This window comes from Myotis lucifugus, unplaced genomic scaffold, assembly GCF_000147115.1.
Source record: "Myotis lucifugus unplaced genomic scaffold, Myoluc2.0 scaffold_16, whole genome shotgun sequence".
In the NCBI taxonomy this organism is placed as follows: Eukaryota; Metazoa; Chordata; class Mammalia; order Chiroptera; family Vespertilionidae; genus Myotis; species Myotis lucifugus.
This window is the reverse complement of record NW_005871064.1, coordinates 10,873,057-10,897,975: the sequence shown is the minus strand read 5'-3', so window position 1 is coordinate 10,897,975 and position 24,919 is coordinate 10,873,057. Positions and strand designations below refer to the sequence as shown.

Below are 24,919 nucleotides of genomic sequence, written 5' to 3'. Positions count from 1 at the left end.
TCACTATAAATAATTTAGAATATTTTCATTCCCCCAATAAAATCTCTGATGCCCATTCACAGTTGATCTCTGTTGCTCCCCCACCCCCTCAACCTGCCCGCCTCTGTCCCCTCACTCTCACTCCAAGCCACCACTGATCTACTACTTTCTGTATCTCTATACAGTCACCTTTGCTGGACAACTATATATATAAAAGGTTAATTTGCAAAGTGTCCCTTCAGGAGTTTGATTAGGAGACCTGGAGTTTGATCACTTGCTATGACATGTGCTGACCACCAGGGGCGGCGCAGAATGAAGAAAGGCCTCAGCCAGCAGCGGGGGAAGGAAGGCCCTAGCTGGCAGCTGGAAGGCCCCAATTGGCCCTGATTGCCCGCCAGGCATAGGGACCCTACCCGTGCATGAATTTTGTGCACCAGGCCTTTAGTTTTATATAAGTGGATCATGCAATATGTGATCTCTGTGTCTGATGTCTTTTTTTTTTAAAAAAAACTTTATTGTTGAAAGTCTTACATATGTCCCCTTCTTTTCCTCCATTTGACCCCTTGTAGCCCACCCCCACTTAGCATGCTTTTGAGGTTCATGCATGACATAGTCAGTAGTTTTTTCCTCTTTATTGCCAAATAATTTTTCATTGTATGGATATGCTACATTTTATCTATCTGTTCACCAATTGATTGATATTTATGTTCCCAGAATTTAGCTTTACAAATAGAGCTGCTATGAACATTCTTGTGCATGAATCTTTGTGTGGACATGTTTCCATTTCTATTGAGTATATAGGAGTGGAATCACATAATAGTTTTATGCTTAACTTTTTGAGAAACCACGGGAGAGGGTTTTGGATGAACAGAAAAGGAGAGACCATAAGTAGTGAGTGACTGATGGATTTGTCTTTGTAACCCCCCAGGTAACCCTCACAGCCAGAACATCAGCAGCAAGCTCACCCAGGACACCGTGGAGCAGGTGCGCTACAGGTGAGCGGCGGGGTGCCCTCTGGAGCAGGCTCTCCTAGTGTATGGACATGCCTCCTACACCTGCCCACATCCCAGGCTCTGAAATGGTTTCAGGAAGGTCACATTCAGTTAAGTGGCCACACACACAATGATAAAGATCAGGGTCCGAGGTTGGGAAGGTGAGAGTGAGCAGGGGCCAATGGGGGCCGACCAGAAGCACAGGGAGGCAGCTGAGGTGTGCAGCGCTGTGTGTGTGGCTCTGGGCTGCTGCCCTAGTTCCTGGGACCAGAGTGATAAGGAGTGACACAGGTCCTAAGTCTTGTTTGTAGAGAGAATAAAAACAGTTTCTCTGGTTTTCCTTTTCATGTTTCCTTAGGCATCTTGTTTTATTCATCCCCCTTTTTACTAATATTTGCACATGAAACAGCTCTATATTTTTCCACATGTAGTAACTAGCGTTCAGTAAATAATTTCCAAGTGGTACCTAAAGTTACTTGAATTGATACAATTTCAAATTATCTCCAATTTGAAAGGGATACTGGGTTGCCAATATTAAAAAGCAACGTGAAACAAGCTGGGGACTTAAAACTGATGATGGAGCCAGAGTAGACCAAGGGGGGGAGGTGTTTTCAACTAAGGCGAAGGCAGCTGTGGGTTCTCATCTTCTCCGTGGGGGCGGGGACCTGGGAGGCAGGTGATTTTGCCAGTTTGAATCCGTTGGTCATCTCTTCCCACACCTGCTCTGACTTCAGGGTCATGGCAGAGCCTCTCTGGGCTTGCTTCTAGCTATTCAGGCAGAGAGGTGCATGTGTAGCGGGAATGCAGCTCATTGCAAACACTGAGCGCCGAGTGAGCCCAGCCGCCGCGATGCTGTGTTTTCCAGGGTCCTGGCGCACTTCCACGCCTCCCCAGAGGACTACAGCGTGATTTTCACCGCCGGGAGCACGGCTGCCCTTAAACTGGTGGCGGAAGCCTTCCCGTGGGTGCCCCGGGGCCCCGGGAGCAGCGGGAGCCTGTTCTGTTACCTCACCGACAGCCACACCTCCGTGGTGGGCATGCGGATGGTCACCACAGCCAGGAATGTCACTTCCATCCCGGTCAGGCCCGAGGACATGTGGTCGGCGGAGAAACAGGGTACTGCCGCCAGCGACCCGGACTGCCAGCTTCCGCATCTCTTCTGTTATCCGGCTCAGAGTAACTTTTCTGGCACTAGGTACCCTCTGTCCTGGATAGGAGAGGTCACGGCGGGGCGCATGTGCCCGGTGAGCGCGCCCGCACCCGGGCGGTGGTTCGTGCTGCTGGACGCAGCCTCCTACGCCAGCACCTCCCCTTTGGACCTGTCGGCGCACCAGGCGGATTTCGTCTCCCTCTCCTTCTACAAGATCTTCGGCTTCCCCACAGGCCTGGGGGCGCTGCTGGTGCATAATCGGATGGCTCCCCTGCTGAGGAAAACCTACTTTGGAGGAGGCACCGCTGCTGCATACCTGGCGGGAGAAGACTTCTACATCCCCAGGCCGTCGGTGGCAGAAAGGTCACCTCGCGTGGGAGTGGCTGGGGCAGAGTCCAGCAAGTCTGGGGGCTGGCTGTGCAGCCTGTAGGGTTGTGCAGGGGGCTCAGGGGGGGCTGGGCCACTGGGGTCAGGGTTGGCGGTTCCTGGCAGGGACGGAGGCTGGCGGCAGGCTCAGATGTGGGAGGCAGAGGCCACGGCTCAGTGAACTCTGCTCCTGTTTGTGGGGCCCCTTTAGCGGTGGGAGCACAAGGGCTGCGGGTGAGGGCTGCACGCAGAAGAGGTGAGAGGACCTCACCGCAGAAGGAGGGGGGGCCCTGGCCTTTGCACAGAGTGCTGGTGAGGGGTGTCCATGAAAGCAGCGATTTGGACGGTTTTGAACAAGTGTGCACACAGGTTGACAGCATAGCTGGCTTTTAGCAGCTAGAATCAGCTCAGCTTGGCCCTGGTTAATAGGAGGAATCAATTAAACGAGAGGCCACCAGCCTTGTGGGCACTGTGAACAGCTGCCTCTGTGCGCCCCGCTGTGCGGTACAAAGGACAGCGGAGGGCAGGCAGCTACTTGGCATCCAGCGGCACAGGCCTCTGCGGGGGTTTTCCCAGGCGGCAGGGCAGGCGACTGGCTAATGCTCAGGAATTTCCCAGATGTGAGAGGCCGAAACTGGTAGCTGGGAACTCAGGGTTCCGCTGGTTCCAACAGGAGGGGGTGCCGTGGGGTTGGGGCAGGTTGGGTCACCTGCTGGTGTCTGAGAAGGCCTGGGGCCTGGATGGGAAGGGGGTCAGAGCCCCCACAGACCCAGGTGCAGACTCCAGGGTCCTGCAGAGAGGGGGGGATGGCTTTGGCAGTAGAGTTGTTGGTCATGTGTCTAGGCCCCAGAGCTGGTTTCGCTGGGGAGTGAGTCCCGACTCCAACACACCCCAGCCGTGGGGGCAGGGGCATGTGGCTTGATCTGTTTTTCCCATAAAGTGGGTCTCTAGCCTTGGCTGGTGTGGCTCAGTTGGTTCAGTGTCATCCCATACACCGAAAGGTTGCAGGTTCGATTCCTGGTCAGGGCACATACCTAGGTTGTGGGTTCGATCCCCGGTTGGGGCACATATGGGAAGGCACTAATTGATGTTTCTCTCTCACACTGATTTTTTTTCTCTCTCTCTCTTCCCCCCTCTCTCAAATCAACAAGCATGTCCTTGGGTGAGGATTAAAAATAAAAAAAAGTGGCTCTCTAAAAGGATACAGTACTTTAGCGCTAATAGGTGAAGCACCAAGATGGAGTTGGCATCAATACATTGTGAGGCTATTTTATGTCTCTTTTATTCAGAACATCCCATAGGTGGGGGACTCTAAAACAGAAACACTACTGTAAAACCTTTTGAATACAAGTGTGATAAGTTAATGTGTAACATAATTAAGTGAGAAAAGAAAGACAGGCACAACATATAAATTAAAGGCAGAACAACATGACAACCCAAACTTTATTGAGCCAATAGGGCATGTGAAGGCAGAGAGAAGTGGGCAGCTCGTTCCAGGCAGGTGTGGGTGGGCTGGGCTGGCCCAGACCACTGTCCTTCCATTTGGGGGGTTGTCTTACGGCAGCTGCCACACCGAGACGCCCAGCAAGCTGAATTTTTTTCTTGTGAACTTAGGACTAGAACTCAAGAAATTTAATACACAACCTACATGTTTCTTGAACATGTTACCTAGACCATGTTGTTCATCTTTTCTATTTGATAACTTAATCTTTGATGAAAACAAGCAACCCCCTTTACCCCCTAAGAGCCTATTAATTATTGATTAATAAATAGTTATTTATTATTGCTCAATTAATAACAAGTCATTATTGGCAAATAATGTTAAATTTATTAAAGATTAATTATGTACCAAATTCATTAGTGGTTAATCAACTAGTAGTTTATTATTGATCCACTAATTCTGTATGTCCATTAATTACCATTCATTTTATAAGGAAACTAATACTGCAGCAACAATATTTTGAGCAAACCTTATCCGTACAGGGTTAAAATACAGAACACAATAGTCTCACTGAAAGCTTCAACTTGCACCAGGCTGCTGTTTGCCACCACCCGTTATCCTGATGCTTGCGGACCTCCCAGTGTCTCCCAGCTGTCCCATCGCTTCTGCAGCAGCCAGAGGTGTCTTGTCAAAGTCTAGGCCCCATCCTGTCACTCCTCTCTGCTCAGGGTCCTCAAGCCCCTTCTAGCTCATCCAGGGTGGAAGTCCTCTGACTGTATCTCCTACTACCCCCGCCTTGCCCGCTCCCACCCGGCCCCCGGGCCTCCTTGCTGCTGCGGGGGGTGGGGTGGTGGTGGTGGTGGTGTGTGTGTGTGTGTGTGTGTGTGCCAGGCTCCCTGTGCTCAGGGTGTGTGCTGCCCCTTCTCCCTGGGATGCTCTTCTCTCTGAGGCTGTGGACTCAGCTGTTTCAAAATGAGCGGCCTCCCCCGCTCCCTTACTTCCATGCCACTTTGCTCAAGTGGTCTCCCTCAGAGAGGGCCTCCCTAACCACCTCTCTAGAGTGGCCGCCAGCCCTCTGCTTTATGCATCTTCATCGCACTTGTCACCACCGGCTTGTTGCTTAGTTGGCTTCTCTCTGCCTGCGTGTTGCTTGTTGTGCCTTGTTTCTGGGCCCTCAGGCGAATGGAAGGGCGTGAGGGCAGGGGTTTTACCTGCCACGTTCACTGCGGCATCCTGAGCACCTAGAACAGTGCCCAGCACCCAGCACGAGAAAGATCTGGTGACTGATTATGAAATGCCAGCACACGAACCCCTGATAACCAGGAAGAGGTCCGTCTGCTGTGTGGAGAGCCTCGTCATTTTTGGAAAAGCCTGTGCTCTGTAGACTTTGGAATCTCAGGCTCTTGCAAAGATGCCCCTGGGGCACCATTGGCACCCTGACACTGTGCCCTGCCAGTGGGGCCCTCTTGGGGTCAAGTGCAGCGTTTCAAGAGCCCACAGCCCTGGAGGTTCTGTCAAATCCAAAGTCTTCCTGGGGCAGCCACGCATCTCTCTGCTTGTTCATGTCTCAGATGGCGACTGTTGAGGGTCTTTTGTCGCTGCTGCCAGCCCGCCCTGAGGAAGCTGCGGGTGGGTCAGGGACAGAGGCAGCTGCGTGTCGGGTGTGCAAAGCCCTCTGTCCCGAGGAGGAGCGTGATGCTTACGAGGCAGCAGGGAGAAGGTGTTCACAGATATGGCCGAGCCTGAGTCATTACATGCCACACATGCATGTGGAGACGCGACCCCGCTTGACTCCTTCCCTCACCCTGGTTACAGGTTTGAGGATGGCACCATCCCGTTCCTTGACGTGATAGCGCTCAAACACGGATTTGATGCCCTGGAGCGCCTCACAGGTAGGGGGACATTGTTATCCCGTGGAATTTGCTCCCGTAGCCCACGTCCTCCGGGGAGCCCAGCCCGGGGTGACTCAGATGAAGGAGTGGGTGTGTGACCCGCGGCTGCTGTACAGTGACCGCCTTTAGAGCCGTCGCTGAAGAACTTCTAAGTGACTCCTGAGGCAAAAGCAAGGGACTGAGGCTTTTTTGTCAGTTACAGAGCATTGTTACAGGTAAGAGTCAGCCCGAGGCAGGACTGGAATCACCTCACAGGAGCAGGGGAGACATCCGGCTCCTGCACTGGGACCGGTTACAGGTCTCGAGACCTTCCTCCGCTCTGACCTTGCTGGGTGCCCCCTGGGTCCCACCCGGGATACATGGCTGGCCTGCTTATCCACAGAGGCGCTTGTGCTCAGAGAGGCTGAGTGCCTTCTCCAGGGCCAGGGAGCTGGCAAGTGGGAGGCCTGGATTTAAACCCAGGACAAATAAGGCCTGACCCTGAGCCTCCAACACCGTGCCTGCCCCTGGCCTTTGCATGTTTCCCATCTGACGAGCGCTCAGGGGTGTGGGCAGATTGGGGCGCTCACTGTAGGCTGACACAGACAGATGCCACTTCCCATCACCTGGGGCTTGACACAAAGGTACAGGCCTGGAGGAACCTCCGTCTGGTGATCCGGGCATCCACCGTCCTGCTGTGCTCCTTCTAGAGCAGCGGTTCTCAACCTGTGGGTCGCAACCCCTTTGGGGGTCGAACGACCCTTTCACAGGGGTTGCATAAGACCATTGGAAAACACATATATAATTACATATTGTTTTTGTGATTAATCACTATGCTTTAATTATGTTCAATTTGTAACAATGAAATTGGGGGTCACCACAACATGAGGAACTGTATTAAAGGGTCGCGGCATTAGGAAGGTTGAGAACCACTGTTCTAGAGGCTGAGCTTCTAGAGCTGGCGGCATCGCTTGTACCACCATGTGGAGAGGGCCCTGGGGTGAACCAGGGGCGTGGCTTTATGGTTAGGCATCCCTTTCTCCGTCTCTTATTTCACAATCATGGGACCCCGCAGGTCCTTAGCCTTAGCCCAACGCAGGAGGCGGACGGGCCTCATGGGAGGAGAGAGGTGCCCTGCAGGGAGGTGGGTGGGCATCATCCAGGACAGAGAGAGGTAATCAGGACCGACACTGAAAATGAGCACTTTCCCCAGGAAAGATATCAACATGGCACCCAAACGCAAGTGGCAGGGTCTGACAGGGCCAGGGCACCTTGAAAGTAGATCGGCAATGTCAGTTTTCCAATAAAGCAAACCCCGATTTTTCCAACTTAATTTTTTTAAAAGATTGTAGTAAGTGGGTAAGATTACATATATAGGTGTTCCCATGGGAAAGTTCAGCAATGGTACACTTGTTTAGTACCAAAGACCTAAACATTTATCATATGGGCAGTACCAAATATTTACAAGTATTTAAAATCATTAATATCAGGTCCAAGTTTGCCAGTTATAATAATCTCTTTTTTAAGAAACGAGAATGAATGTTATATAAGCTACTAATTCTCTCTGGCGTTTTCTCCTGTGTTCGAGGCGGCATGGAGAATGTGCAGCAGCACACCTTCACCCTGGCTCGGTACACCTACGCCGCCCTGTGCTCCCTCCGGTACCCCAACGGGGCCCCGGTGGTGCGGATCTACAGCGACTCTGAGTTCCGCAGCCCTGAGGCGCAGGGCCCAGTCATCAATTTTAACGTGCTCGACGCCAGCGGGAACGTCGTTGGTTACTCTCAGGTGGGTTTTCTTTCCATCACACCCACCTGTTCACAGCAGGATCACTCTTGTCTGGGACTCGGCAGCCTCCCCAATCCCGAAACGTGCAGTCAAGGCCTCTGGGCCTTTGCAGGAGCTGTGACGAAGCCCAGATTCGGCTGTGGAGGCCAGGCCCCTGCCTAGGAAGCTCTTTGCAAGCATGTCTGCTTAGTCCTTCAGCCCTCTTTATCCAGCCAGTAGTCAATTGCAAGTGGGAAGAGAGAGGCGCCTCTCTGACAGCAGTGCAAAGGGACAGCTGCGAGCAAAGAGGACGCCCTAAAGTCGTGTTGTCAGGAAAGCAGTGGAGACCAAGCACCGTGTCCGAGGTCACCGATGTACAGACAGCTTGGTAGCCCCAGTGGCACTCGAGAGCATATCACAGTGTCATGCAAAGTCATAGGCGCGCTCTCACCATTTGTTTGTATGTTGCTTGCAACTCAGAACTCTTTTTTTTTTATGACAAATGGAAACAACGTCCTTAGTACCACAGAAGCCCTTGCTTGTGCCACGGCTCACGCATAGCATGAGTTCCAAGGCTTTGGTAGGTTGGTTGTAAAGGCGCTTCTGCAGGTATATCCTTTGTATCTATTTTCTCATGAAAACAGTGCTAGCAGTGCTCTGTAGGTCAGGAACTGCTAGCATTCTTTTTTAAAAATATATATTTTATTGATTTTTTTACAGAGAGGAAGGGAGAGGGATAGAGAGTTAGAAACATCGATGAGAGAGAAACATCGATCAGCTGCCTCCTGCACACTCCCTATTGGGGATGTGCCCACAACCCAGGTACATGCCCTTGACCGGAATTGAACCTGGGACCCTTGAGTCCGCAGGCTGATGCTCTATCCACTGAGCCAAACCAGTTAGGACTGCTTGCATTCTTGCCATAGTTGAGTAAGCTGGTCACTGGCCAGTCTTAAAAAGTCCGAAGTCACACCAAGCACTCAGACATGGCAGTTGGCGGTCACCGGATGGAGTGTTACAGATTGGGCGTGGGGAGCCCCGGTCCTTCCCGGAGCCCAGGCTCCTGCAGCTGCTCTGTGAGGAGCAGATGTGACCATCAGATACCTTTGGAAGACAGTTGCCTTCTTCCCTGGAAAGCTGCTATCCCCCCACACCTTTGTCAAACCCAGAATTTCTCAAACAAAATCCATTTCTCAAGGAATAATTTTTTCCTCTTCTGAATAGCCACAAACTTTCTGAGGAATAAACTTGAGAAATATTCTTCTGGGTTTTCACTGGTGTTGGGGACACAACCATCTCTTGGGTAGGTTGACTGCAGACCCCCTAGAGCCCCTTAGCCATACACCTGAAGAAGCAGCCCCAAAACTACTCAGAAGCATGTAATTTGAATTGTGTGTGTGTGTGTGTGTGTGTGTGTGTGTGTGTGAAAAATGCATGGAGACAAAAGGTTTGCCTTCTTAGATATGCTATTCGAGGTCATTGGTTAAATAAGTTTTATTCTTTAAAAAAAATATATATATATTTGTATTGATTTCAGAGAGGAAGGGGGAGGGAGAGAAAGATAGAAACATCAATGATGAGAGAGAATAATTGATCAGCTGCCTCTTGCACGCCCCACCCTGGGGATCAAGCCTGCAACCCAGGCATGTGCTCTGAATGGGAATTGAACCGTGACCTCCTGATTCATAGGTCGACACTCAACCACTGAGTCACGCCGGTCAGGAAAATAAGTTTTCTTCTTAAACCTAAACTCAGTTTATGTTTCCTGAGGGGTAGAGGAAGATGGTGTGAAGTGTTCTGTGGCAGGTAGCGCGGGGAAAGAATTCCCATTTGCTCAGAGATGCTTCAAAGTAGAGGGACTGGCAGGGAGAGGGAGCTGCCTGTCCAGTGAAGTCCTCACTGACTTCACCAGGAATGTCATTCCCACAGCCGAGTGTCTCCCTCTGTGCGTTTGTAGAGGAAGCTGGTCCCACGCATAGATTCCGGGGCTGAGGCCTGGCCAGCTGTGCTGGTGCAGGAAGCCCCGCTGTGTTCCTCCTGGGCTGAGGGAGCTTCGCAGTGTGGGGACCAGATGGTGTCCTGGTTGGGTTTGGCTGTCTCTTTCCGGGGTGTGTAAAAAAAATGTAGCCTTCTCTGAGAAGCCTTTGGGTTCGTGTTTTAGACATCCAGGCCTCCTATTTTCATTCTGGATTCAGATTCTCACTGCCTCTTGCTGGCTCTGGGCGCTTGAGCAAGTTAATTCAAACTCTCCATGTCTATATGAAGTGGGGGTAACAATGCACCTTGCTGATAGTGTTGTCATGAGGATTAAATGAGAGACACAGACAGCCCCTTAGTACAAGGCCTGGGATGAAGCAAACGCTCAATAAACATTGAGCACAAAGGCTTCTAGGTGGGGAGTCTCGGGTGCTACCTGGTGGTCAGGCCTGTTCCTCACCCTCCCTGGATGCAGGGCTCATCCAGCCACAGCAACCTTCACCTCGCTGGGCACAGAGAGGCCTGTGTGGGACTCAGCAGGGTTGAGAGGGAGAGAAAACTCAGCCATGATGGGAAATTTGGATGAAGGGAAGTATGGCCCAAACAGCATCTTCTACTACATCCTCTTCTAGGTGGGGTTCCTGTCTCTTCCCCTTGAATCTTGGTGGGTTTACGACTTGCTCATAACCAATAGAATGTCCCAGGTGATACTGCATGCCTTTGGAGGCTAGATCAGGAAAACTGATGCCATGTTGGCCTTGTTCCCTGGGTCACTCACTTTTGGAGCCCTGAGTGACCATGTAAGCAGTCCTTCCCTGAGGCTGTCCAGCTGTGAGGAAGCCAAGCCGGGGAGAGGCCAAGGGTGGGCACTATATGGTGGCAGTGCTGTTTTGAGCCCGCCTAGCTGGGGAGGCCAGATGCACACGAGTCAGTCAGTCTCCAGGTGATTCCAACCTCCAATGCCACCTCACTCCCAGCTTTTGAGTCCTCCCAACCGAGACTTGAGAAATTAAGAATCAGAGTCAGGTCACCCTCTCTGTGCCCTTTCTCAATTCCTGACCCACCGTAGTCGAGAGCACAATAAAATGGTTGTTTTATTCCACCAAGTTTGGGTGGCTTGCTTTGCAGCAATGATAACTAGGAGTGGGTGGGGAGAAGGGTGTCACGGGTGACATCTGATTGAGTGTGGCGGGAGTTGGGGTCGGGGCGTGAGGCGCTTCCCTAGGGGCACCATTGCCACTAATCCCTTACTAGAGTGTTGTTCTCAGACTGTCCACCAGAGGGCGCTATTGCAACGAATCCCTTCCTCCGATCCTGGGAATGGGGCTGGCCAGAACCAGAGGTGCTGCCAGGTCTCATCTCAGATTCCCGAGATGTCATGATCGGATTTCCACATCACTGAGCTGTTCCTCAGGGCTAAAGGAGTGGAGTTGTTTTTGGAGGCCTCTTGGTTCAGTCCAGAGAATAGCTTCTTCTCATTCTGATAGTCCAGGGGAGACAGCTATGGTCTTGACAAGAGAGGTACCATTGCCAGCACTGCCCAGCTAGGGCCCAGGCTGGCCCAGGCGACCTGTGGTCTGCAGAGGGCGCCCTATCCTCGCGGCTGCTCTGGCGACCCAACATGTGACTTCCCAGGGAGGAAAGTTTCAAGGGCTTACCCCACTGGTCAAGATGTATTTGTCTCCCTGAACGCAGTTAGGTGACTCCCTTGAGTTTAACCGGAGTCACCGGGGCTGAGGCCCCTCACCGGGCCTCCAGGCCCTTGGAGGAATGGAGCCCGTGGCCCACAGCAGAAGAGCTGGGACAAACGCCCCCCAGGCTAACCCTGCCTGTGTGTCTTGAGTGAATGTGAATCACCTCCCTGCGCTGCCAGGGGACAGAAAAGCACCTTGGAACTTCTGGATTAAACAGCAGTTCTGGGATTCAGCCCAAAGTTAGGACATTATGAAAAGCAAATTGATAACACACAAGCTCAACACAGTAATGTCTTCAGTCCAGGCTGTGAGCTGCTCTGAGTGGTAGCTCAGCTGGGCCTGCTCTGGAATCAACCCTGTGGCAGAGGGTGCCAAGGGCTGCCCATGTCGTGCTCAGGTTCTGTACTTATTCATCTCACTTGAAATGCGTGGGCCCTAACTTGGAATTTTGGCCTACACTCGATACTTTCTCTCTGTATTTTTTTAAAGTATTTTTTTCTTGATAGGGAGGGAGAGAGAGAGAGAGAGAGCGAGAGAGAGAGAGAGAGAAAGGTTTGTTGTTCCACTTATTTATGCATTCATTGGTTGATTCTTGTATGTGTCCTGACCGGGGACTGAACCCCCAACCTTGGTGTATCAGGATGACGCTCTAACCCAGGGGTCCTCAAACTACAGCCCGAGGGCCACAAGCAAATACAAATATTGTATTTGTTCCCGTTTTGTTTTTTTACTTCAAAATAAGATATGTGCAGTGTGCATAGGAATTTGTTCATAGTTTTTTTTTAAACTATAGTCCGGCCCTCCAACGGTCTGAGGGACAGTGAACTGGCCCCCTGTTTAAAAAGTTTGAGGACCCTTGCTAACTAATCAAGCTACCTGGCCAGGGCGATACTTTCTCTTTTCTCAGGCAAACATCTCTATTTCACAGGATAACATCCTATACAATGTGTTTAATAAACTTGTGAAGATCATGGCACTTTAGAGCAAACTTGCAGGCTCCTGTTTTCATTTATTGTTAGGAAAGAGAGGTCCAGATAGTACCCAGGCCATTGAGTAACGGCGGTCATTCCTCACCTGGCTCCGTGTCACGTTCAACCCGCAGGTGGAGAAGATGGCCAGTCTTTTCAACATCCAGGTGCGCACCGGCTGCTTCTGCAACACGGGGGCCTGCCAGCGGCACCTGGGGATCAGCGACGAGATGGTCAAGAAGCACCTTCAGGTGGGTGTCAGGCCCTGCGGCCCAGATGCTTGCCAGCAACACCCCAGGGTGGTGCCCCCAAGAATCCCGGGGGCTGGCCTCGTGTCGGGTGGGCGCTGGCTCATTTTCTAAGCCCACCCTGTGGATGTGCAAAGGAAGCAGATCAACAAATATGGAAAATGCTTCGGGATGGTATCTCCATGAGTCTTTTTTACTTTGAAGGCAAAATGTAAAGGCTGGAGAGGGGTTCTGACAGGGGGCCCTTAATTAGTCCAGCCCGGTCAGGGTGAACATCTCCAAGCTGGAGTCCCCTTGTCCTGGGCTGGGTGAGGGGGGGACCCTCCCAGGGGCGTTCCGCGTCCATCAGAACCCCTCCCTCCTCCCTTCCCCTGCACTGAGGATTTCGCTTCAAGGGAAAGCTGCTTGGAACCCTTTCATAACAGTTTGAGTGGCAGAGAGCCCTTATTTATTTAGGAATAGTTTCAACTTGAGTTTTGTTTGGTTGCCAGTAAATATCGCATATATTAGATCCCGACCAACCACGACCAGGTTTTATTTGAGAAGAGAGAGAGGGAAGCTCAGAACACAAACAAGGAAGTCCAGGTGGGATGTTTGATCCTGTGGAATGAATGCCGGGCCCCACCTCCCTGGAGGACTGACCCGGATTAGGTGCTGGGAGGGAGGCGTCCTGGGCAGTGACCAGCACCGGGGCGCTGAGCTCTGAGAGGCACGGGACCTCTCGCCTTCCTTTCCCCGCCGCCCAGCAGGGACCCTCGAGCTTCCTTCGGCTTTGGCTCTTGTAGTGGCCTCAGGAGGGTGGTTCACAGGGCAGCAGCTCAAAGGGCAGCTGCCAGGGATGCAGGCCTCCCTGGTTCTGAGAGGCTGAGGGTGTGGCCAGCGGGTGTCCTCCGACCTCAGCCCTGGGTGGACCCTGAAGGTGAGCCCTGGGCGCTGCGGGAGCTTTGGTCATCTTTCCATACCCCTCTCTGCCAGTCGGCTCTGGCTCTGTGCGCAGCTCGCAGCTCGCAGCCCAGGTAGATGCTTTCCGCGAAGTGTTTCCTTTAAGCCAGCGGTTCTCAACCTGTGGGTCTCGACCCCTTTGGCGGTTGAACAGGGGTCGCCTAAGACCACCCTGCATATCAGATATTTACATTACGATTCATAACAGTAGCAACATTACAGTTATGAAGTAGCAACAAAAATAATTTTATGGTTGGGTCACAACATGAGGAACTGTATTTAAAGGGCCAGAAGGTTGAGAACCACTGCTTTAAGCTTTTAATGGCCCCTTGAGATCAGTGTTGACCCCAATTTGCACTTGAGCAAAGGGCGATCTACACAGTGAGCCCTGCTTGCCGGACGGACGGATGGACGATGTCGCAGGCACGCAGCCCAGGTTAGAGGTGCGATTCCATTTTCTGGGTCCATTTTATTTTACAAGATGAACGAAATCTATCTGTGAGGAGCAGCTGACTTCGTTCCCTTCTCTTCCAGGCTGGTCATGTCTGTGGAGATGACGTGGACCTCGTAGATGGGCAGCCGACAGGGTCTGTGAGGATTTCATTTGGATACATGTCTACTCTTGAGGATGCCCAAGCCTTTCTCAAGTTCATCATAGCCACCCGACTGCGCCCGCAACATAGCCAGCCTGTTCCTCAGGCCGTCCCTGGGGAGGCTGGCACCGCACCAGCAGAGAGCGAGGCTCAGAGCACCGTGCCCACCACCGTGCCCGCCACCGTGCCTACCACTGTGCCTGCCACTGTGCCCACCACCAGGCATACCGCTGTGCCCACCACTGTGCCTGCCACTGTGTCCACCACTCTGTCCACCACCGTGCCCACCACTGTGCCCACCACCAGGCATACCACTGTGTCCACCACTGTGCCCACCACCGTGCCTGCCACTGTGTACACCACTCTGTCCACCACCGTGCCCGCCACTGTGCCCACCACAGTGCCCATCACTGTGCTCACCACCGTGCCTGCCACTGTGGCTGCCACCAGGCACAGACCTAGTCCCTCTCCTCGGGAAGATACCCCCACAGCCTCCAGGGCCGGGAATGACAGGCCCCCTGCTGTGGGTGCTGTGTGTTTGCGCCCACCTCTGCCAGAGGCCACTGGGACCCTGCAGGCCCCTTCAGAGAAAGCGGCAGCAGCCCCGGGTGGGGGCCTTGGGCCACATGTCATCACCAACCTTTTCCTCTACCCCATCAAATCCTGTGCTGCGTTTGAGGTAAGGGTTTAATGGCAGAACTGGGAGTGCTTGTTTTTTTGTTTATAATGTGGGGGTTTTTTTGGGCAAAGTGAAGAAAAAAGTACAGAATGTGAAAAAAAAATCATGCAGAAAATCCCACTCAAGGTCAGAGTGTTGTGACGTCTGAAGAGCCATTCTGTCGGCCTTTCTTGGTCTGGGCTGACCTTTGAACAGGGCTCTGCCTGCAGGGACCCTTGAGGGGACCCTGAGTGGTGAATGCCTGCTTACTGGTTTTATTTTTTTTAACTTTTATAATATATTTCTTTATTGGTTTCAGGGAGGAAAGGAGAGGGAGAGAGAGAGAAACATCAATGATGAGAGAGAATCATCGATCGGCTGCTTCCTGCACGCCCCCTACTGGGGATCGAGCCCACAACCCGGGCATGTGCCCTTGACCGGAATCGAACTGGGACCCTTCAGTCCGCAGGTGGATGCTCTATCCACTGAGCCAAACCGGCTAGGGCCCACCTGCTTACTGTTAATAATTATGGATACAACTTTCAGCGAATGCATGGGGTGCCTCCCTAATGTGGCATTTCATGTGCCTTGTTTCATTTGATTCTTAAAACAATAATATGAGGCACATGGTAATATCATCCCCATTTTGTAGAGATGGAGCCCGGAGCCCACTGAGGTGAAGCACTTTACCCAGGTCTGACAGGGCAGAGCAGGGATTTGAACCCGGGTCTGTGACTCATTGTGCAACTTGTTCCCCTCAGCTCTCCCATGGACGTGAACTATGCTCTGTCTTAAAAGCAGCTGGCCAGGGGTCACCCGAGCTGAAAGAGGGGAGTGAATGCTTTGGCACCCCCCGCCCCCCACCCTTTCCCCCGGGTGGGACCAAAGTGAAGGCTGCCTTTGTTCATTCAGGTGTATCCAAGTTCCCAGGTTCAGGTCCCAGATCCCAAGTCCTTGGGGTAACAGGCTTTCTGGCTCTTGGTCAGACATTCGGGGGTCAGGGCTGTTTTCACCTGCTTTTCGGGGTGTCCCACAAAAGCCTGACCTCCAGGCTGAGCCATAAACAAGCAAGTTCACCTCCACTTCAAAACGGAGGCAGGTGGGGACTCCAGGTGCCCTTGCGTACAGGACTGTCTTCAGAGATGGGTCCTGTTCCGCGGGACAGCTACATCGCACAATAGCACGGGCAGCAATTACTATTCCATTTTACAGATGAGGACACTGAGTCTCAGTAGGGTTTCGTACATTGCTCAAGGTCTTCCATCCCTCTGCTCCTTCAAAAACGACACACTGAACACCTGCTACCTGCCAGGCTGTGGGCCAGAGCCTGGTGGACAGTGATGAGCAAAATGGAAATGGTTCCTTCCCTGGTGGTGGTGGTGGGGGGGGGGGCACTGTCTCAGAAGGGACATAGACAGAGACCAAACATCACCAAGTGAATGGAACGACACTGCTGACGAAGGCCAAGACGGCGAAGGTGGGGATGCCAGAGAGAATCCTGGTGGGTGGGTGACTTAGTCCATTCAGGCAGCTATAGCAAACCTGCCAGCTGGGTGGCTAATGAACAACAGACATTATTCCTCACAGTCTGGAGGCTGGACAACCAACGTGAAGGCACAGGCAGATTTGGTGCCCGGTGAGCACCGACTTCCTGGTTCACAGACAGCTGCCTTCCTGCTGTGTCCTAACACGGGGGTGAGGGAACTCTGTGGGCCTCTTTGAAAAGGGCACTAATCCCATTCATGAGAGCTCCACCCTTGTGACCGAGTCACCTCCCAAAGGCTCCTCCTCCCAACAACTTCACATCGGGAGTTAGACTCTCAACATGAATTCTGGGGGGGACACAGACATTTAGTTCACTGCAGTGGGGTACTTAGATTATATTTGGAGGTGGCAGGAAAGGCTTCTTGAAGAAGGGACATTTAACCTGAGACCTGGGAGTCAGGCATACAGAGAGAGGGGGAAGAGCATTCCAGGCAGAGAGAACCGCATGTGAGGAGACCCTGAGGTGAGAAAGAGCCTGGTCCATTGGAGGAACGGAGAGAAAGAGTGGGGGGTGGTGAGGAGGGATTTGGGTGCGGTACCACGCACATGCCTCACCTACTGAAGAAACGGATTGAGATGGAGAAGGGTGGGTGTGTAGGGTGAGTGGAAGGTGTCTGGGTCCTTTGCGTTGTCCTCTGGTTTGACTTTCTTCCTCCCCATTCTTCCTTCAGGAGTATGTGCTGAATCCCTGAAGTCCAGCTATATGGGCGCAGTATGTGCTGAATCCCTGAAGTCCAGCTGAGGAGCCCTGACCTACAATGTGCTTCCCTTTTTGTTTAGGTGACGCAGTGGCCTGTGGGACACCAAGGGCTGCTGTACGACCGGAGCTGGATGGTTGTGAACCACAATGGCATTTGCCTGAGTCAGAAGCAGGAGCCTCGGCTGTGCCTGGTCCAGCCCCGCATTGACCTGCAGCAGAGGATCATGGTCGTTAGAGCCAAAGGTGGGAAAATGGGTTCCTTTTCACCATGCAGCTGTCAAAGTGGCCTATAGACTCACGTGAAAGGAGGATAAGGCTTTTCCTCCACCCAATATTGAAATGATCCAAAAATGAAATGGTGCCTAGAAGAGACAACAGAAAGCTTGTTCCTCTCGTGTTGTGGGAATTTTCTGGGGAAAGGTAAAGACCTGAGGGTCCAATCAGAAACTAAAGAGGCATAACTTCTGGAATTACGTGATGTGCTTTTCACTTACATTCCTTTCATATCCTTCAGTCATCATCATACAGGGTGGGTAAAAGTAGGCTTATAATTGTTTGTATGGAGAAAGACAGGCAAGGTATGATTATTACAACAGCTTTATTAACTCAAAAGAATGTCACAGTGGCACCGTGCACTTAGGAACAATCTCATAAATGCTCAATTGCCGGCCTTCACTCTTTACACGTCCTTGCAGTCTTTGGAAATCAGTAAAGAAACCCGAATTTCAGTGACCTGCGTGGGTCAGCCCCACTGCCTCCTGAGGTGGTTGAAGTCAAACCTACTTTTGTCTCTACCCTCCTCCACCCCGCCCCCGTATGCACTGCATGCTTTCATTCTCTCTGCTGGCTTTTATTATAGACGAGTAGCATACATAAAATTACAGACCAGCTCTGTCCAGTGGAACTTTCTGTGACGGTGGAGTATTCATTCTCTATATTGTCCATTTGGTAGCCACCAGTCACATGTGGCTACTGAACACTTGAAATGGGGCCAGCCGGACAAGAGAACTGAATTATAAATTTTATTTAATGTTGATTAATTTAAATTGCTGCATGTGGCTAGTGGTTACAGTGTTGAACAGCACATGTATTTTGCAATTATATATTTGTAATTATATTTTGATTGTAATGCCATATATTCAGTTCAGGAGAATTTATGTAATATAATATTGTCTTTTATATATAAACTAGAGGCCCGGTGCACGAAATTCATGCACAGGATGGGGGGTGTCCCTCAGCCCGGCCTGCACCCTCTTGCAATCCCGGACCCCTCAGGGTATGTCCGACTGACGGTTTAGGCCTTATCCTGCAGAGAATGAATATTCTAACATCACAGAAAGTTCCACTGGACAGAGCTGGTCTGTAATTTTATGTATGCTACTAGTCTATAATAAAAGCCAGCAGAGAGAATGAAAACATGCAGTGCATACGGGGGCGGGGTGGAGGAGGGTAGAGACAAAAGTAGGTTTGACTTCAACCACCTGCAGGATCGGGCCTAAACCGTCAGTCAGACATCCCTCTTGCAAGCCAGGACCACTGACTCCTAACCACTCGCCTGCCTGCCTGATCACCCCTAACTGCTCACCTGCCTGCCTGATTGCCCCTAACCACCTCTGCCTTGGCCCCCCGCCCCCCCCACTGTGGCTTCACCTGGAAGGTCACCCAAAAGGACGTCCGGAAGGTTGTTTGGCTGTCTGGTCTAATTAGCATATTATGCGTTTATTATTATAGATAGTATTTCTCTTCATTTAAGACTTCTTAACTTACTCCAAAAATTTAATATTTTCCAGAAAATTTCTGCACATTTTTGGATATATAATAGTTTGAGTATTTTGAATATTATTTTTTTCTATTAAATCGGTTATGAATGCCATATAGAAAAACTATTGATTTTTGTATATCAATGTTTTACCCAGATTTTTTTTCTGAATTCCTGTTAGTTTTCTTAGTTGATCTGAAGATTTTGCCATGTTCTATGTAAATTGGCATATTGTCTTCTAAAATGATAGTTTCATGCCTTCCTTTCTAATTATTATTTCCCTTTTTTTAAAAAATATATTTTTATTGATTTCAGAGAGGGGAAGAGAGAGAGAGAGAGAGAAAGAGAGAGAGAGAGAGAGAGAGAGAGAAGAAGAAGAAGAAGAAGAAGAAGAAGAAGAAGAAGAAGAAGAGAAGAGAAGAGAGAAGAGAGAGAGAAAGAGAGAGAAATATCAATGATGAGAGAGAATCATTGATTGGCTGGGTCCTGCACTCCCCACACTGGGGATAGAGCCCACAACGTGGGCATGTGCCCTGACCGGGAATTGAACCATGATCTCCTGGTTCATAGATCAATGCTCAACCACTGAGCCACTGCTGGTAGGCTTTTTTCCTTTTTTAAAAAAATCTTACTTCTTGGCTAGGCCTTCTTGTATAATGTTGTAACAGTGATGGAAGATATCCTTCTTTATTACTGATTTGAATAGAATAGTTCTAAGGTCTCAAAATTAAAATTATGCTTACTGATTTGATTTACCGGGTTAAGTAGTTCTTTTCTTATTTAGCCAAAAGTTTTGTCATGAATAATAGTCATTTCTTATTGAATGCTTTTTCTGCATCTGTTGGTTATATTTTTCTCGTATATTCTAGGAGTGTGATGTCTTACATTAGCAGACTGTCCAGTACTGAAGTATTCTTGCATTCTTGGGGGAGAGAAAACACTACTTGGCAATGATTTGTTGATACATTTGGATTGCTGATTTTTTTTTAGCATTTTTATACCTATTTTTATTAGTGAGATTGATATATTACCTTCTTTTATTGTATTTTTCTTGTTCAAGTTCAGGTATCCAGGATAATAATACACAGAAAGATTTGAGTGGAATATTTTACTTTCTACTCTCTGAGTAGTGTATACATCAGTGTTAATTAATATTATTATTTAACCTGTTACATACAGGTGTTATATACTCCTTTATATGTATGATGTATCTATAACAATTAAAAAATAGCTGCTCAACCCCATTGACATAACAGACTTTGAAATAATGATGATTGGTGCAGGAATCTAATTTGATGCTGACTCTTAGGGGCTACCGAGAGTTGACACTCTATGCTGATATCTTTGTAGAATGAGCCTTCACGCCTGCCTGTCTATTTCTAAAGAATTTTAGGTAGCTTAGAGAACAATGACCTTGGGATGTGGAGTCATCCAGAGGTAGAGAAAACTTTCAAAGGAATTTACAGTGTTCCTGGGACCCTGGATGTGGCTGCCCACTGCAGGATCCCCTGCTAAATACGCTCAATGCACAGCTTGTGGGCACTGATCATGCTGAAGAGAATCTGTTAGAAGATTTCCAAGACCCAGACACTTATTTGATTCAACCAGTTTCCAGGGTTATTAAGATTCTTGTAAATTTCATAATAATGGACTTCAACTAACATAGTTGTTCTTTTTGCTTGGTAATACATTTGTTTCTAACCTTTGCTCATCAGGAATGGAGCCTATAGAGGTGCCTCTTGAGGAAAATGGTGAATGGGTTCAGATTTGCCAAAGCAAGGTCTGTGCGGACAGGTGAGACTGCAGCAGGGGAAAATCTCAGGTCCACCTGCAGGTGACGAGTCCTCTGCTGAGTCCTCCATCCCACCCACTGCCACTGCTGCTCCCCATGGCGCACTCCACTCACCACCCTGGCTCCCTCTCAGGGCTTTGCACTCCTGTTTCCTCTGCTTGGAATGCTCTTCCTCTCTTTATACCTCCAGGGGGCTCGCCCCCTCACCTCCATCAGTCTCACTGCCACCTGGTCTCTGCGGAAAAGCCCCTTTCTCAGAGGGGCACCGGCCTCCCACAGAACCAGCCTCCCTCGCTGCTGCCCGGCTGCATTCTTCTCCTCAGCATTGACTGTTACCCAACCTTTACCTTTAGTCCCTCCTGCTAAAATGCCCACTGGGGAGAGCGGGGCTCAGTCTGTGCTGCTTCCTGCAGAGCTTGGAACAGGCTGTGGGGGAGGCATGGTGAGTGAGGAACATAGGAACTGTTCAGGGGAGGCATGGAGGGGCTGGGGTGGGCTGGCTGCTGTAGAGAGGTGAGGGTAGGGACCTGATTCCTCTTTTGAAAAGACTGGCTTATGGGTGTAGAATAGTTGGAAGCTGGTGAGGGTGCGAGTGAGGAGGCCAGCTGAGACAAGAGGAAGGGTCAGGGGGAAACCAGGCGGTGTCGGATATATATCCTGGAGGTAGACCCACCTGAACCAGTGGATGGATTGGATGTGGAGCCAGAGGGTAAGGGGATGTCACATCCCTCAGGGTGTATAGTTTTCAGGTGATAACCCATAAGTTATATTTCATATAGTTGTGAATTATTGCCTAATCTGAGTTACTGATGATAAATCATCGGCTAAATTCTAGGAAATGTGGATAATGAGATGGAATGCAATAATAGCATTTCTATTTTATTTTTGATTGTGAATGTTTATAAATCTATTTATTGAATATATTGACTATCTAAGTCTAATCTGGGCCCCAAAACATGTGCAGGAGCAAATTTTCTGATTGTGGAAACTTACCCAGCCCATCTGATACCCCAACCAATTTACTCCCCAGTACTAAAACAGTTAACGGTAACAGTGCACTAGGATTTATATGTTGAGCGCTTTTAAACTGCTAATTGCCTATTAGTTGACACAATCAGCTCATTAGTGGGTGTTTGTGCTCAGTCGATGGCGATACTGCACAGTATGGCATTGACTGCATTTCCTTCTGCACTGCCTCACCGTGTAAATCATGAAATGATATGTGAAATAATAAAGCTGTATCTAAATTGGGTTCACATTTTTAGGGCCCCTGGTCTCACTGGGTGATGAAGGGCTGCACCTCAGGAAAGGTATGCAGGTGTAGTGTGAGGATCCTGCTGGGCATGACTCAGCGTGAGGGGCACTGGGCCATCCTGGAGCCGAGAGCAAGCACAGTGGGCATCCTTCCACTGCGCTTGTGCCAGCAAATGTTCGCGGTAACACACACGTGAGGGCTCCGAGTCTCGGGTGAGCATTTTTGCTCGTCACCACTGTAAATCTCAGAGAGAGAAATAGAGCCATTGAGGAACACCTGCAGTTGCTTCCCCGGCTCATTCCAGGTTGTACCTGTCATTTAGCTGCATCTGAGAGGGAGGCCGTTTTTCTGGTGAATAAAGCTTTCAGGTAGGAGAGGCTAAGCTAGGAACTGTGAGGACTTAATAGAATGAAAATGGAATTAGTGCGAATGTGCTACAAAGTGAGGTTTCCTTCTTCTCTTCCCTTTCTAGAAAAGAAAGGCAAATATTATTCTGAGTGAAAATTAAGGATAAGATAGGTTTTCAATAATAGCGATCTTATAATCCCAGGGTAAGATATTAGCAATTTTTTCTTATTAATTCTGGTGATGTATAGATTAAATTTTTTTTAAAATTTGGAATTCTATTTAAAAATTCTAAAAGATTGCGGAGTATTTTTTTAAAAAACAGATCAATAAATGTACTTACATTGGTGATTTATAGGCACAGTGATGTTCTTTCACAAACCAAACATGTCAGTCCACGAGGTCTGGGTGTGAGAGGAAAGACTAGAGTCAGGCCCATAGTAAAAGGCCCATCTCTGGGTGTGAGGGCTTCTTAGAGCAAGATAATGCTCTGGAAAGTCCCAGATTCCAAGGTTGTTTTCTCAGTGGCTATAATTTAAAGAAGGTGTTTCAAGAGGAACTTCTAAACCCTTTTATCTGATCTTAAAGCTTCGCACAAGCCCAGGTCTCAGGTCTTGCTGTGCCTTGGGAATCTCCCTGCAGCTTCCTAAGCACTCCTGCCACTCTAGGCTTCCTTCTGGCCGGGGCTCAATGATTATTACAAAATATTATATTACTCTTTGCCATTTAGACTGTTATGAAATAATACGATACACCATTCACCATTCCTTTTTTTTTTTGGTCAGGGTAAATACTCATGATTGTGGAGAAAAAATTTCAAGCTGGTTGTCAAGGTTTCTGGGCCGTCCGTGTCATTTGATCAAACAAAGCTCGGACTTTCAGAGAAACGCGAAGAAGAGCCATGGCAAAGGTATGGCACTTGGGATTGTTCTCAGGGCACAGGAACTCGGGCTTGCCTTTGCATGCGTCCAGGTCAGCCCCTGACGCGGAGTCACAGGACAGCTTGCTCACGTACAGAAAGTGGGGCGGCCCGGCCGCCTTCGGCAGAAAGGTCCCCGAGCCCCACGTCAGCAGGACCCAGGTGTGGCCTCCTGAGAACCCTGAGAGGCGGGGTGGGCTCCCAGACCACGGCTTCGCCTCTGCTCAGCCCTCTGCCTCAGCCACGCGTATTGAGAAGCACACTTCCGTTTTGTTAGATGAACACATTGGTAGCTTGCGAGGACCTAAGGGGACCTGGGTTCCTAGTCTTGGCTCCGTCTCCAAATGGCGGGAGGCCTTGGCAAATCCTCGGTGCCTCAACTTCTGTTGACCTCAGCTACTTAGTCTTGAACACGTTTGACAGTTTTCCTGCCGAAAGCTGCTATTAGGGTGACGTGAGACAGCAGAGAGCAAAGTACTTTTCGCGTTCACAGTACCATAGAGGAGGAACGGACCATTTTCAGGCGTCTGTTTAATTCTGTCTTCTCGGGGAGCCTTGCCTGACTTCTCTCCAAGGCCCTCGCCTGAACTTCCCCAGCTCCCTTCGCTGTTTTATTTTTCTCTGTGGCACTGTTCACCTCCTCTAGGCCATGCGTTTGACTGCTATGCTGTGCATGTCCGGCCTTCTCTCTACTAGACCATAAGCGCTGTGAAGGCGGGGACTTTTGTCTGCTTTGTTCAGTGTTGCATCCCTCATGCTTAGAACAGCACCTGGCAAATAGTAGTTGCTCAGTAAATACTAGATGAAGGAAGACATGGGTCATTGCTGCATTTCTGGTTTGTGCAGGGATGACCTGCCCTAGTGATTAGCTCTCAGAGAGACCGGCTTGTAAACCCAAATAGCATTTTGATCAATGGGGACCAGGCCTGGGGTCTTGGGACCCTGAAAATGAATGATGGAGAGAAGAACCAAAGGATGTAATCTACTTAGATCTTTACAAGTTCTGACAATTTTCTTTTTTTTTTAAAGATAATTATATTTAATTATAAAATAAAAATAACAAGCTACAATATGTAAAAAGAAAACCATGAACATAGATTAAGAAAAATTCTAAGTTAAACTAGGAATAAGTATAATTTCAATAAGATAGGAGTGATGTTTTATTTTTTTTATTTTTATTTTTTTTATTAAAATTTTTATTGTTCGGATTACATTTGTTCCTCTTCCCCCCCCCCATAACTCCCCTCCTTCCAGTTCCCGCCCCACCCTCCGCCCTCATTCCCCACCCACTGTCCTCATCCATAGGTGCACGATTTTTGTCCAGTCTCTTCCCGAATCTCCCATTCCCCTCCCCCCCCCCAAGAATAGTCAGTCCATTCCCTTTCTATGTCCCTGATTCTATTATAATCACCAGTTCATTCTGTACATCAGATTATTTATTCACTTGATTCTTAGATTCACTTGTTGATAGATGCATGTTTGTTGTTCACAATTTGTATCTTTACCTTTTTCTTCTTCCTCTTCTTAAAGGATACCTTTCAGTATTTCGTATAATACTGGTTTAGTGGTGATGAACTCCTTTAGCTTTTCCTTGTCTGTGAAGCTCTTTATCTGACCTTCAATTCTGAATGATAGCTTTGCTGGATAAAGTACTCTTGGTTGTAGGTTCTTGGTATTCAGCACTTTGAATATTTCTTGCCATTCCCTTCTGGCCTGCAAAGTTTCTGTTGAGAAATCAGCTGACAGTCGTATGGGTATTCCCTTGTAGGTAATTGAGTCTCTTTCTCTTGCTGCTTTTAAGATTCTCTCTTTGTCTTTTGCTCTTGGCATTTTAATTATGATGTGTCTTGGGGTGGGCCTCTTTGGATTCCTTTTGTTTGGGGTTCTCTGCGCTTCTTGACCTGTAAGTCCATTTCTTTCACCAGGTGGGGGGGAAGATTTCTGCCATTATTCTGAAA

The 24,919-nt window shown here is 49.5% G+C and overlaps 1 protein-coding gene across 1 annotated transcript in view; it reads left to right on the top strand.

The window, feature by feature from the left end:
- MOCOS (molybdenum cofactor sulfurase) overlaps positions 1-24,919 on the top strand; it is a 44,289-nt gene that overhangs the window by 6,825 nt on the left and 12,545 nt on the right. Inside the window, 10 exon segments of the mRNA XM_014452570.2 lie at positions 908-974; positions 1,837-2,484; positions 4,471-4,608; positions 5,744-5,820; positions 7,388-7,587; positions 12,340-12,456; positions 13,930-14,667; positions 16,972-17,134; positions 20,366-20,444; positions 22,828-22,952. Of these exon segments, the coding sequence (XP_014308056.2) occupies positions 908-974; positions 1,837-2,484; positions 4,471-4,608; positions 5,744-5,820; positions 7,388-7,587; positions 12,340-12,456; positions 13,930-14,667; positions 16,972-17,134; positions 20,366-20,444; positions 22,828-22,952 (2,352 nt within the window).